At 40.8% G+C, this 14,037-nt stretch overlaps 1 protein-coding gene and 1 long non-coding RNA gene across 5 annotated transcripts; both read left to right on the top strand.

The window, feature by feature from the left end:
* The first annotated feature begins 1,474 nt into the window (after positions 1–1,474).
* Positions 1,475–4,497, top strand: LOC122183697. The gene is made up of 3 exons (XR_006180336.1): positions 1,475–1,495; positions 1,958–2,082; positions 3,536–4,497. It is a non-coding gene; the product is annotated as an uncharacterized LOC122183697 (long non-coding RNA).
* A 926-nt stretch (positions 4,498–5,423) lies between these two features.
* CCDC14 (coiled-coil domain containing 14) lies at positions 5,424–13,598 on the top strand. Of its 4 annotated transcripts, none has more exons than XM_042877938.1 (13): positions 5,424–5,474; positions 5,713–5,768; positions 5,855–5,930; positions 6,832–6,904; positions 6,998–7,135; positions 7,255–7,494; positions 7,626–7,672; positions 8,515–9,079; positions 9,562–9,703; positions 10,130–10,209; positions 10,649–10,867; positions 10,943–11,075; positions 12,306–13,598. In XM_042877938.1, exons 1-13 carry the CDS (start codon positions 5,436–5,438, stop codon positions 13,276–13,278), a joined length of 2,781 nt encoding a protein of 926 aa, XP_042733872.1. In that variant the 5' UTR covers positions 5,424–5,435; the 3' UTR covers positions 13,279–13,598. The 4 variants fall into 4 exon arrangements, with proteins under 4 accessions (XP_042733872.1, XP_042733871.1, XP_042733873.1 ...); XM_042877937.1 differs by having other exon boundaries at positions 5,425–5,474; positions 5,710–5,768; XM_042877939.1 differs by having other exon boundaries at positions 5,425–5,474; positions 5,710–5,768; positions 7,629–7,672.
* Positions 13,599–14,037: the final 439 nt, after the last annotated feature.

Raw genomic sequence — 14,037 nt, forward strand, 5'->3', positions numbered from 1 at the left:
ATCACAGCTTGAAACAGTGAGATACACAAACATTCATTTGAACACGAGAACTCAGCAAACCTGCAACCAGCTCTGCACAGACTTCAGCTAACTAAGTTCATGCAACCTAATGGAAAGCACAACAATAACAGCAGAGTAACAAGCCACAGCAAGCAAAGACTTGCTTAAATACAACAGCCATAGGTACAGAAAAAAAGGAAATAAGCTACCTACCTTCAAAAGGCCTCACAGACAAAGAGACATCCAGCAAGACACCCTCACCTCCACTGCCAACCCTTAAATGAGGTCTGGGAAGGGGTGGATCCTGGCTCCACCCCTTCTGGTTAATCAGTGCATTGCTTGCACCTGAGTTCCTCTGGGTTGGCCCTGCCTTCCTACCAGGTGCTCAATCACTGCTTCTAGCTGTGACTTAGCATTTCCACTGCAGGTCATATAACCAGGATAGTTTGGTGTATGGCTATTTAGCAATGCTATTTAACTTCTGACATCTGTGAGGATAAAGAGCTTCTCGTATATTTACATTGTTTGATTTCCATAAGCAGCAGGCTACTTCCCTTACACTTTCTGGCCTTCAAAAATACATCAACATAGGATTTCAAATAAAAGTGCAAGGAAAGGAGAAAAAAAATTGTATACAGAAATAAAATTACCATTTTCACTTAATTTGTAGACTGAAGTTATGTAAAGAAGTATTGCTAGTTTCTCCTGAGAAGTTATTTAGGATACATCTAAGGCATCAGTCTCCCGTAAACCTAAAGGAAGGCTATGAGAACGATAACATTCTGATGCAAAAGCTTTTGAGCTTTTCTCCCATAATAATTGCAAAAACATACAGTATTTCCCTTTCTCATATTGGTACATCATAATTGCCTACATCACTTCTTTGTTAGATCCCTAGTTTATTTTCTCTCCCTGTCAATATATTTCTACCTGTCACGTTAAAGAATCATTGACTCCTAGAACTCTTTGAGTACTAAGAGACTCTTGGAGGTCATCTCCACTGGTCTGAGAACAAAAGTGGAAATAAAGCTGTAGATAAGTAATAGCTCTAGAAACTAAGAGAACGAAAGGGAGAAAATAAAGCATTGTGATAATTTCTGAAGACAATCCACTGCAGCAACAACTCTAAACTGGAATACCTAAGCAGTATACCATATGCAGTGTACTTCATGTTTCTCACAAAGTCTTCTGACAAAACTTAGCTATCGTAATAAGTGCTAACTCTGACTCAAAATGAAAACTGAAATGTTTGTGTTATTACTTTGCTGATGCATTGAAGAAAGGGAACGTACTTGTACGATAACTGTTGAGTCACAGCCTGAACCACTGATTGAGCACCTGGGGAAAGGACCCAGTCAGCCCTGGGAGCACAGGTGAAGGCAATTGATGTGTGTGACTGGAAGGGGTGGAGCCTGGCTGCACCTCTCTTAGACCTCATTTAAGGGCTGACTGCCACTCTGTTGCCTCCCTTGTGGAGGAGCCTAGCTCTTTGGAGGTAGGTGAGCGCCTTTACTTTTCTTTTGAAATAGCTTCCTATCTGTGCTGGTCTCTTCATTGTTATGCTCCTGTATTACCCTTCCACTTTGTTAATCTTTTTGATTGTAACGTTCTTCACATGAGAAGTGGGTAGAATCAGCTATATTTAGGCAGATCAAAGTGTATATATAGGTGAAAACTAGATTAAGAGCTCCCTTAATGTATTTTAATGTATTTGGCTAATCTTGTGGAGAAATGACCCCTATTCAAATAGAGAGAGTTAAAGTTTTTATGGTGATTCAGGAATCAACAACAATTTATACAACAGAAGGAATAATTGAATAGCTCATTATGTTGTAGGAAAAGTTTTGAGAACTACAGTGAAACACAAGTTCAACAACAGTTAAAAATATTGTGCTGGGAAGTATAAGCGGGGGTATCATTTATAGCTAACTGATATAATCCCTCTGCTGTTTTCAAGATTGGTGAGGTCTTTGATATGTTTTGTCCAGTTTTGGGCATCATACTTCAGGAAAGATCAACTTGAAGACTTTAGATGGGAATTACTGAAATGCTGTGAAATGCAACACACCAGGAAGGTCCAAGGTAAAGCCAAGAAGTCAATCAGCAGATGGGTGAAGAGAGGCAACAGTCAAGTAAGGCAAGGTTTGGGTGGAGCAGGAGATCAATATCCCATTGCTGGGAAGGGGCTCCAGGTTAAGCTAAGAAAGGTGGTCTTGGCCTCTGGGAAGGTCAGGGTGGTTCAGGCCACCAGGCTGTGGCAGGTAGAATGTTCTATGGAAATGATGGACTTCTTCAAATGAAGGTTATTCTAACTTCTACTAGGAAAGGCAAAGGCACCACAGATCCAGCGTCAGAATGAAAGGAGAGGCCTCAGCTTGCCTTCTTTATTTTGACTTCCTAAGATTGATTCCATAGGTCTTAATTATTTTACATCTCTTGTGGCCTATGGTGATTCCTCCAGTAAACCAGACACCAAGAAGAGGTGCTTTGGCCAGAATGGAAAATATCACACCACAGATCATAAAGGTCCAGCATCAAAGAGCAGGAAATATGTTCCCAACTTCTGGGTCATATATATGAGGGATTATCAATTTACATCCATAGGCTTTCAATTATATTTATTATTCCGTCATTATTTTTCCAATAATTACTTTTTCAGTTTAGATAATCTTCCTTCACCTTTATGTCCATGCTCTATGCAGTTAATATAAATATAGTGGGTATATGAATACTATTGGATTACCTGTTTCTATACAGTTGAAAGTAGATTATTTCTTCAGCTGTGCTTCCTTCAGGCCTGAAGAATGATAGTTTTCATACTCTGATTGCTCACCGAAGCCAGACCACTGTAGCCAAAGAAATATTATGCATAAATGTCTAACAGGTTTAAAATTATACTTAGGTCACACGCCTATGAAATTAACATCCTTCCAGATGTTCAGAAGGCATCGTTTCCTGCAGGCACACCATTAATTTTACCTATGCTTTTTATAACTTTTATCATCACTATTTACTTCCATCTTTCTACATTTTCCTCACAAAACATTTTTGCTATAGTCTTTCTTATCTGTACTCACCTGTATGCTTCAGGAATCCAGTTAACCTAATATCACCAATGCTTCCTATATATCCAGCTCCTTATCAGCACAGTGCACTTGAAAACAAAACAATGCCAAAGTGAAGTCCAGCTCATGTATTTGGGCCTAATTTGGGATTACATAAAATGTTTATTTCCCAGAAGACTTATTTGCAAGTATAATTAATACTGGACATTTTTTAATGAATGAATGAATTGGCTCGAGTTTTTAGCCCTGGTGTGTATTCAAATCGGAGTGGTGAACTTGTTTATACTTTTACATTGACTTGGATGAAGATGTTGTGTTGTGATTTTTGAACTAATGTTAGTATTGAAATAGGATACATAGTAATCAGGAGTTTTGATAGTATCATTGAATAACCCAGCCACTGTTTCTTGTTAGAGTGACCAAAGGAGCCAATCTATGTGCAGCAGGCTACTCATCCTTTTCGTCTCCAGACAGGTCACAACAGATTAAACATTGGGAAAGGCAAGTGGAGAATCACTGACAGAAGTTGTAGCCTCACCTAATGACTTGCTAAAGAAGTTTCTGCAGTGCTCTGCCTTAGCTATGAGGAGAAACCTAGAAGAGCTCCTTTGCTTCCAGCATCACTCAGCACATGATGAGAAATATCCTGGCTCTGTCTTACTAGCTTTATTTATGCTGATTTTGTATAGTTAATTAAAGGGCTACAGCAAACTTGTGTCATGGGAAACAGGTCAGTGTCTTTTCACCACTACCTCATACTCAGACAATCAAAGAAAACCCAGAACAAGAGAAATACAGTACCATATGTTTTCTGTTCATGTTTTCCTGACTAAGGAAACCAAATGGCAGGTAGTGGTTTTGGACATAATGGCCACTGGTAGTCTGTATGGGAAGAAGATGGCAGACTTTACTCAGCTATGTCAAAGTAGTGTGTAAGTAATGTGACAGTATTTGCTGCACTAGTAACATTTCACTATGGGATCAGGAAGGGACCTGGATATTCCTCCCAGCATTAAATGCTTTGCTACCTGGATTCTCTTAGCCACACCACAGAGAAAAGAAAGCGGGTTTGTGATTTTTCTATTAATGATGGGAGAGAACTGAGTTGCTGTGATTATTTAGGTGTACACTGTGGTTAATTCACATCTCAGGAATGTTCTCTGGTTACTATTTTCATGCACATTCTTTCACTAATAAAACATTCGAGTACGCCTGTACATCCACGTTTCGAGGGGGAGTCCGTGAAATGCCGCCATTCCCTGCTCTGGTGGCGCCACCTGGCGGCCGGCACGAGCCATGCAACCGAGCTCGTGCCCGGCGCGACACGCGCTCTGCCTGGGCTGCTGCTCGTTCCCAAGGCATCGCAACAACCAAAACGAGACAAGCGCTTCTGAGGAATGCACAGCCTACGGCTCTTTCGTATAACGGCTTTCAAGCAGTACGATGAAATGAAAACGTACCCGATTAGCACTGATGGAAGACCCACTTGGCTGGTTGTTCTAAAACGCGCTTTGAAATCGTACAGTTGCAGTCTCAATAACATCCTGCCTGAACTTCTCATTGCTTTTATATCAAACTAGACAATTCCCTACTAGGCTCTTGCTTTCTCTCACAGCGCTTTTATTGTGATCGAGGCCCTTCTTGCAACGCTGAGCAACGAAATGCTCAGTTCCAGCAGTGTGCTCTCAACAACGCATTCGCTGCCGTTGTTCCCCTGCTGTTGTTTGTAGCGCCCTTCATTGCTCGTGTTCAGTGAGAAAGCACCCCAAGAAAAAACACCAACGTTTCTTGCTAAGTGTTTTTTGGAGCCCTTCTAATCTTTCCTCAGATTTCTAAGGAGGCTTTGCACCAGCTAAAAGCACAGGAAGGGTGTTTCTGGCCCGCAGGCGGCTCCTTTGGCTTGCTACCAGCCCGATTACCTCGGTGCCCCGAAGTCTCGCAGGACGCGGATTGCGGGCAGATTTACGACCCGCCCCTTACAAAGCTGTTCCCTCGGGGCGAGCCACACACCCGCAAGCCCCTTTCTCGGCGTTTTCGGGGGCTCGGCGTTTTGTGGGTGCAGAGCCTCCGCAGCCCCGAGCTCCTCAGAGGAGCAGACATCGCGCTACGACCGGACCGGGCGCGAGCCGAGACACGCGCCGCACCACGCGGCTCCAGAGCAGGGCGGAACCCCCGAGTCCTGATCTCTCCTGCGATTGGCTCCCATCCTCCACCAATCCCCTCCTTTCCGCGCGGCGAAAAGCGCCGGGAGGGGCGGGGTTAGGGGCAGCCCCGCCTCCTTCCCAACGGCCGGCAGCCGGGCGGGCAGCGGATTGGCGCGTGGGGGCGACGGCTCCTCCCCCGCGGCGGCGGCGCGGCTTGGGGGCAGCCATGGCCATGGGAAGGGCGGGTGCGGCGCGGCCATGCAAGGTGCGTGCGGGGCGGCGGGCAGGGCGGGCTGCGGCGCGGCTTTGGGAGCCGGCTGGGCCTCTGGGCTCGGCCGGGACGGTGGAGGCTCGTTGGGAGCGGAGTTAGGCTGCGGTCCTTTAGCCTCACCTCCGCTGGCCGCGTCTCGATGAGGAGCTTTCCATCCCCCCTGAAAGCAGCGGGTGAAAACGGTGCATAACGCGAAAGCGAGCGGGTGTTTGTGTGTTCCTATCACCAGCAGGCGCTGTCTTCTGGAAGGCTGACGGGAGCAGCAAAGCAAAGCAATGGAAGGAAACAGTAAGGCTCGAATCGCGGCTGCTGAACAAGTAGCTTTGGAATTATTTTTTTAAGTAGTACAAACAGTGAATTCGACCTTTTTTTAGGCTTGGCTTAAGAAAAGGATGTCGTTCTGATGTGGAGGACGCATACTGTCACTACTCCACTGATTCAGACGATCAGGTAATTTCCCTGGCTTCTTAATGCAGTCGCATCTGTTATCTAGAGAGAATGGAGACTGGAATAGAATCACAGAGTTGGAATTCTCAGACGTCCCCACTGAGGGCCATCCAGTCCAACTGCCCTGCAGTGAACAGGGACACCACAGCTACGTCAGGTTGCCCAGGGCCTGTTCCGGCCTCGCCTTGGATGTCTCCAGGGACGGGGCATCAAACACAACACCAGGCAACCTGCTCCAGTGCCTCCCCACCCTCACTGTAAAAGACTTTTTCCTTATATCCAACCTAAATCTACCTTGCAACAATTGAAGGAAAAAAATGCCAAATTAGATACTGCTGGATGTGGTCTAGAAGAAGCTCCTTCAAAGCCACTGAGAGTATTTATACAGAGCACTGTGGATACTTGCAAATTGTCTCAGCAGTAAGTTTGCTTCTGACAGCTTGTTAAGGCATAGAACGTGTTGTGTGAACACACCTCTGCTGTTCGTACTGCCAGAAGTGTAACCATGTTAGTTATGCTTTGTGACATGAAGAATAAGTTGTACGAAAGCAATGCTGCAGCAGAGCTTTATGTGTAGCACTGAATCGATTATTTCCAAACTTAGAAATGTACTGTAGGTAATAGTTTAACTGTAAATGGAAACAACTCAAACAAACGCACGTGCAATTACCAACAAATAAAATCAAACAAATGCGCACACATGTAACAACGCAATTTAAGCTTTTTGCAAATTTTCATGTGATTGCAAAGTGATACGTTGGAAACTAAACGTTTTTACCTATGATCAATGTTTTATTATTATTTTTAAGATAACAGAGTGGGGAACAGCTCCCTCTGAAAGGGCTCTGTTTTACTGAAAGCAAGCAGTGATGCTCATTTTCTGACTGAGGTATTCTGTATGCAGGTTAATACTATTCATAATGGACTTGACCGCTGTGCAGCTTTACTGAAGAATATCCTAGAAAATGAAGCTACAGGTTGTAACTATTGAGAATTTAAGTTACGTTTTTAGTTTTTGTAGGGCTGTTGTGATTTGTTTTGTTGACCAGCTTTTGTATTGAATGCAATAGGAAAGGAGGCTATCCATAAACAGCCAGGGAAATCATCTGTTAAAATTACTTCCAAACCTTTCCTAACCAAAGCAAATACTCTGAAGAAGAAAGGATTGAAGAAAAGCATTACTGCTCCCCACATCCGAAAAGAAATTGGTAAGCAGATTTCCTCAGGCTTCCTTTTTTCTCGAGTAATACTGAGAGGCTCCACGCTTCTTTATTGTGTAGATGCAGGAGACAGAACAAAACACTCAGCTGAAGTTCTCTTTCTTTAGTGCCAATATTACCTAAGAAAAATCTTTCATCTACCACGCCATCTACTGAGAAAGAGCTTCCCAGTGCAGTACAGCACCAGCTGATTCGACCAACTCATGTGCCTTGCAGCCAGCAGTCTCCTGTCATACATGAGAAATTGTGTGAGCATGTGCCGACCCAGATGGCTCTGATAACTGGCCAGCCATCACAGAGCAATAATGAAATTCCTCCTGTGACTTCATTTCCTACCTCAAATCATGGTTAGTTTGACTATCAATGTAGGGCTTGCTGCTGTACTCCAAGTTTTGCCTCAGGTTGTTGTGACAGCATTGTCTTCTTTTAGGATATCAAAATGTTACAGATTTTAATTACCAATTATCTGTCTCCACAGCAGACCTGTCCCTGCAGCATGCAGCTCATCCCTTATCTACTCAGGCCGTAAGTAAAAGTTTGATTTAGATTATTAATAAGCACTTGAAAATAGCACTGTTTGTTTACGTATACACTGATTTGTAAGGATTTCATTGAGTTTATGTAATTCCTTCATTATGAAAAATCTCAGCCTATTTCAACCTGTACTGATGAAAGATGATGAAAAAATACTGCAGTTCAAAATGTGATGTACATGGATACCAAAGAGTAAAATGGGAGGTGTTTCAAATGGCTGTTTCTGTGTGGGGAATTCTGTAATGGACAGGGAGCATGAAAGGTGTAGGAAATTGCACATTACTGTTCAGAATTATATTATCAGTAATGCACATAAGAATCTCTAACCAACTCCTCATTAAAGAAATTGTATCTCATAGGCAGCTTTTCCCCTGCTAATTAATTAATTATGTCTTCAGATATTGAGTAGTATCTTAGAGCCACATTTTAAAATCTGGGTGTATTTCAGGGCATAAAATAAAAGTAATGGAGAGTACCAGCAACCACCTTGGGAAACGTGGTAATGACCTTGCAGTTTGGAAATGGAAGGCTGTAGAGTTATCTTCCACCTGTAGGCAGTCCATGTAATTAGTGCTATCCTTGACTTTTTAGAAATACATCAGTTTAGAATATTGAGACAGAACTGTTTTCTTTTTATTTTTTCCCTGTTCTGATTTGGTTTGAAGGGATGAATAGTTAGAAAGAAAAAAAAAAAAAAAAAAAAAAAAGCAACAGCTGCTGAGTTTTTTTTTCTTACACAACAGAGATTAAACTGCTTTAATGTTATCAGTGATGTTTAAGATCGAATGTAAATCATGTTAATTCTCTGTTTAAAATGAATCTTCTTTGTGCAGGGTGTTCCTATAGACAGTGGCAATGAACGTGTGCCACAGATGGGAGAAACTGTGGTTTTCCCCATGGTTTCTGCTGCTCCCACTCCTGCACAAATACAGGCTGCCAGTTCCCTTCCTGGTGTGATGCGTTATGTAGCATCAGGTGCATCAAGTAATTCTGCAGTGCCTACATTCACCCCGTTGTCTTCTGGCAGAGAGATGATCCCAAGGCAGGAGCAACGGAGTAAAGAAGCGGACTTGATAAGGTGCATAAAAGCTCACCTGGCCCTGTTACAAACGCGTGAAATGGCAAATGGCAGGACTGAACAGAAGCTCTGTCATTGTCTGACAGCATGTAACGTCTCAAGTAATGATGGGGATGCTTCTGAAGAGCACAGTGAGGATGTGGTCAGCGAAGGTGAATTGAATGTGCTTGATGTGGCCTCAGCAAGAGATGCAAACAGCCAGCAAAGCTGTGTGAAGAAAGGTCTAAAACCTAGACAAGAAAGTGCAGATAAAGCAGCCCATAAAGTAAAGATGGTAAAATATCTTTTGGGAGAACTCCGAGCACTGATAACAGACCAAGGTAAAAACGTTTTCACTGTGCACTGTAGTAATTATATAAAATAATGGAAGAGTTGCACTAAGTGAGCATGCGCTTCAGTTTCTGGCATGTGTGTTGTCTTGGAGTGGTGTTCCACAACTTCAGTCACTTCCTGCTTCACCATGGGGAAGTATGAGGTTACATTTTGGGTTATTGTAACGTTATAACAGCAAGGATAGAAATGGTTCTCATTTTGTATACATTGTTTTCCCACCAGAGGGAGCAGTGTGGACAGATTATACAACAGCAATCCTACAAGGGTTGGTCTGAGAAGTGTTGGGTGGTGTTGTATCAAGATGCTGAAGCATAGCTTTCATAGTCAAGTGTTAAAGTTTCAAATAAATAAAGATAGTTGGTCAGTTTTAAATTCTTTTTTTGAAGTTTGATTTAGAAGAAAATGAGATACTATGGCATCACTTTGATAGTTCTATTACAGGTGTTTCTTTTTCCCCCACCTCTTGCAGATGATTCAGAAACGTTAAGGTTGATGAATGAAATAGAAGACTGCATATCATTGCTGCCAGCTGTAGTGGGAAGTACAAACATACAGACTGAGATAGCTCTAGCTTTACAGCCTCTCAGAAGTGAAAATGCCCAGCTGCGTAGGTTAGTAAGTGTATTTACTGCAAAAAGTGCCTAAAAGATCTTTGGTCTGTTCTAAATTGCATGTTCTAGCATTGCTGTGGTGTAATTGTTGTGGCCCTTTCTATTTTGTCTGTGCAGTATTAATATGTTACCAAATTGGTAATGCTGTGTTATGTTAATTAATGCATAGATGCTGAAAGAAAATATTTTAGTACATCTGTTACATCAAGATTTGTCTAGGTGGTGTTAGCATATCGTTCTGTCTGAAGACTACAGTATTAACAGTATTTGGTATTGAAGAAAGATTGAAATTCAACAAAAAAGAATTAAATAAAGCTTCTTCGTATTCGTAAAATGTTCTGTGATACTATATTCTTCCTAAAGTGCATTGGTTTTGAATTTATTTTGAACTTTCTGAATATGCTGTTTTTCACAACTCACGTTTAGGAAACTAAGAATCTTAAATCAGCAACTCAGGGAACAAGAGAGGAATAAGAAGACATCTGGACCAAGCTGCAACTATGAATGTAAAGTACTAGTAGAGAATGATAGTTGTTGGGGCATTTTTGTTAAGACTTTGTTTAAATTAATACAGACATATCTATATATGATTAATAACCACAGTATGTGTTCTGGCCCTTAGTGGCAGCTGAGCTAAGTGCTGAGGATCTAATTGTATGGCTGTGTTTGCATGGTTTGTTTTACTTGTGCAACATGGATGCTGAAACTCAGGGGTTCAGCTCCAGAGCAGATTATTTTTCTTTGTGTCTGTCCTACAATGAGGATGACAGATAACTAGGAAAACTGAGAAGGAAGTTTATGTTTTATCTCTCTTCCTCAAAAGACTCCTTATCTCATCTGTAAGCTGTAGTCAGGTTACCAAGACTCCTTAAGAAACGTAATTCAGTGTAGAAATCCAAACTGTAGCACACAGCATGCTTAAAGTTGTATGTTTACTTCTGTTAGTGGCTTCTTTGCAGTCCTTGAATGTGATGCTCCACACTCAACTGAAAGAATCACTGAAAGGCCTTGAGTCACTGCAGGCTAAAAACGAAGAGCTACTGAAAATAATAGAAAGTCAAAAGGAAGAAAATAAGCATCTTGCAAAAGATATTCAGGAGAAAGAAAAGGAATTGCTTGAAAACAAACAGCAACATGATATTCATTCCACCAAGGTCAAGATTGGTACGTGTTTTAGATTTGCTTACTCTTAGCATTTTTAAACTTGAGTAATTAGCTAAATTTTTCTTGGCATTTTAGAAGTGGAGGAGGCATTAGCAAGTGTGAAGAGCCTTCAGTTTAAGCTGGAAGCTTCTGAGAAGGAAAATAAGATTTTGGGCATAACGTTACGTCAGCGTGATGCAGAAGTTAACAGACTGCGTGAGTTAACCAGGTACTGAGTGTGAAGTGTTATTTTTGCTTCTTGGCATTTCAATTTTCCATACTTCAAATGATTGTTATCTTTAGTCCTACACCAGTATTTTCATGGTAGGAGGTCAGGTAGGCTGAAACCTCTCTTTATACGTACTTTTGCTACTGTAGTGCTATAATTCTATTAAAACAGATCTGTCATGCTCATGACATTAGTTCCATTTTAAAGTAAAATGCTACCTGAAGTAACTTGGGTGAAGTCTTAACACCTGTAGCAGACTGCCTGTAAGGAGCTGCATGGGGATTGCATGGATCTGAGTAGTAACTGGTATTTCCCAAGCAGCTTTAGAATTAGGAAACTAACTTTTGACATGAATGAAGGAGAGATTGTTCTTTTCCCTGATGCTGGTTCAAAAAAGTCTTTAATTAGAAGAACTTGCAAAAAGATCTGTCTTCAAAGCAAAGCTCTTTCTGTAAGATGGAGCAGTCACTTACTTAATTGTGCATGCCCTTGGGTTAGATTATGCCCAGATTTTAATTATGAGTGAGGATGGGAAAATTTCTATCACTGAAAGAAGGCTATTGTTACTCAGACTCTTTTATTAGAGCTATTGCTGTGTACTTTATTTCATCTGGTGACAAGCTTGGAGGTTCACAGAGCTTTCCATGCAAGAAGTAGTGCATACATAAAATTGTCTTGGACAAAACACACAGAGGAGGCTGAACTGTTTTCTGTCTTGGCAAGAGTTGATGCTGATTGGAATGACAGGATGCTTTTATTCATCATTTCAGATTCTCTAGTAGAAGTTCAGATACACTATGCCTTTCTGTGGTTATTAAATACTGACCACCAGATGGTAGTATAACAATGTCTTATTACTTCATGTATATATATGCTATATAATGTGCACCTCCACACACGCGCAGATACAAAAAGCATTACGTGTTTATTTTCTTATACAGAAAATGAGAATAATTGATTCCTTTATTGTGTTTTTTCTTAAGAAACAGTGGGAGAAATAATTTGGAAAAACAAGATGCACAAGGCACATCTTTCTGAGCTGAAGAATGAATTGGAAGAAACTTGGATCAGTTCACATCTCTATTATTATTTTATGATACTCTGTATAGAAGGAGAATTGCAACTTTGCTGTAGTCAGATAAATCTGATGTTTTGATTTATTTTTTTTTGTATGCAAGTTCTTGAAAAATTTGCCAAAACTATAGTTGATCTGATATTTTCCCTTAACAGAACCTTGCAGGGCAGTATGGCCAAGCTTCTGTCAGACCTCACAGCAGACAACAGTAGACCCACATCTGAAAAAGGTCTCTCGAAGTCTCTCTTGGATGACCATGAGAAACAGATGCAGCCCGATCCATGTCCTGGGAATACTTCAGTAATGACTTACCTTAAGAAGTTAGAAATGGATCATGTTTTGATAGATGCTGAGCTTCAGTTCTCAAATAAAGATGGAGAGTTACAAATGCTAAATCAAGCCTATGAAAAGTTTGCTGATGAGGGAACTAACATAAACCATATATTCTCAGAAGAACGAGCATCAGCATCCAGAATGTTACCAACCTTACTGAAGAAAGATGCAGAAACAGCTAGTGATTCTGGGACTTTAATAGATGAACAAAACAAGTTGGATGAGACTGTTTATATTCCACTGACTAGCAGTGCCTCTAAAAAACAGCATGTCTGTGAGAGAACTAATGCACTACCTCTTATGAAAGGAGCTTGTAAGATGTTGGACTACAACTGTGAGCTCTCAAACTCCGTGCAACAGAATAGAAGTGAAGTGTCAAAGGATCCAACTATTCTGGATACATTTAGTGCTGGGTACAGCATGAAAAAGGCTATGGAAAACACACTTGAAATTACAGGGGATAAAGTGAAGTTGGGAGACAAAGTCCAAATGAGACCAAAAGGCACTTTGAGTGGAACTGCAAAAGACTTCCCAGACAAACCAGGGCAACTTCAGCCTCATGTTCCAAAGCTATTTCAGAAAGAGATCTCTCAGAAAAAAGGCAGTGAAGCAGGTGATGTCAGTTATATTTCATTTGATGATATATCAGGGAAATCTGAGTGGAGTGTATCTTCTTTCTCAACATTTACTTCTCGAGATGAAGAGGACTTCAAGAATGGCTTAGCAGCATTGGATGCCAATATAGCTAGGTTACAAAGAACTCTGCAAAATAGCATTATGAAACAGCAAGTGTGAGGAAACAAATTAGAATGTGCTTGCTCAGATAATTAAAATTTTTCTGAGGTGTATTAGAATGGTACTGATAGTATTTGTATTTTTGTGTGTAAATGGAGCTCCTATTTGTTTTAATTATGAATGAGATTTGTTCCTCAAGTCATGGTGCTGCTTCCCTTGATGTGTGCAACTTCAAATATTTACAAATTCCTTTTTAAAAATTGATGACTTCACTTTTATACTCTTTAACTGCAAAATTAATTTCTAGCACAGCATTTGATAACTCTCGATGAAACTGTTGTGCTTTTGGCAATGTTTTTTCTATTAAATGATAAACTACACTTCATGGGTTTTTGTGTGTTTTTTAGAAGTAGTAAGAACACTGAGAGATGCACTTAAGTCAATTGCAGATGTGGTAAATCTAAGACAACTTTGATTTAATTATAACATGTATAAAATTAATTTTGTAGTTTTTTAACCTTGATTTTGACCTTGTATTTTCAGAAGTTAACTCCTTTCTCTAGTTTACTATGAAGGTGAGCAAATGGTAGCATCAACATCGAAGAAGTGGATGGGCAGAACTTTTTTTAGCTGCATTGCTTCTTGAGCCAGACTGGGTTTGGATTCAGTATAATCCAGTAATTAAGAAGTGGGAATTTAAACTGTCTTTAAATGATAAAGTCTTCTGTCTTGATTAGGTAGGCTCTCAGAGGGTTGTTGGTTGGTTTTTTCTTTTTCTTTAAAGAGGTACTTGGGAGCAGAAGGCTGATTTATTAAATT

Source organism: Lagopus leucura, unplaced genomic scaffold (genome assembly GCF_019238085.1).
Source record: "Lagopus leucura isolate 7727_CA_CO unplaced genomic scaffold, USGS_WTPT01 Super-Scaffold_100019, whole genome shotgun sequence".
Lineage (NCBI taxonomy): Eukaryota > Metazoa > Chordata > Aves > Galliformes > Phasianidae > Lagopus > Lagopus leucura.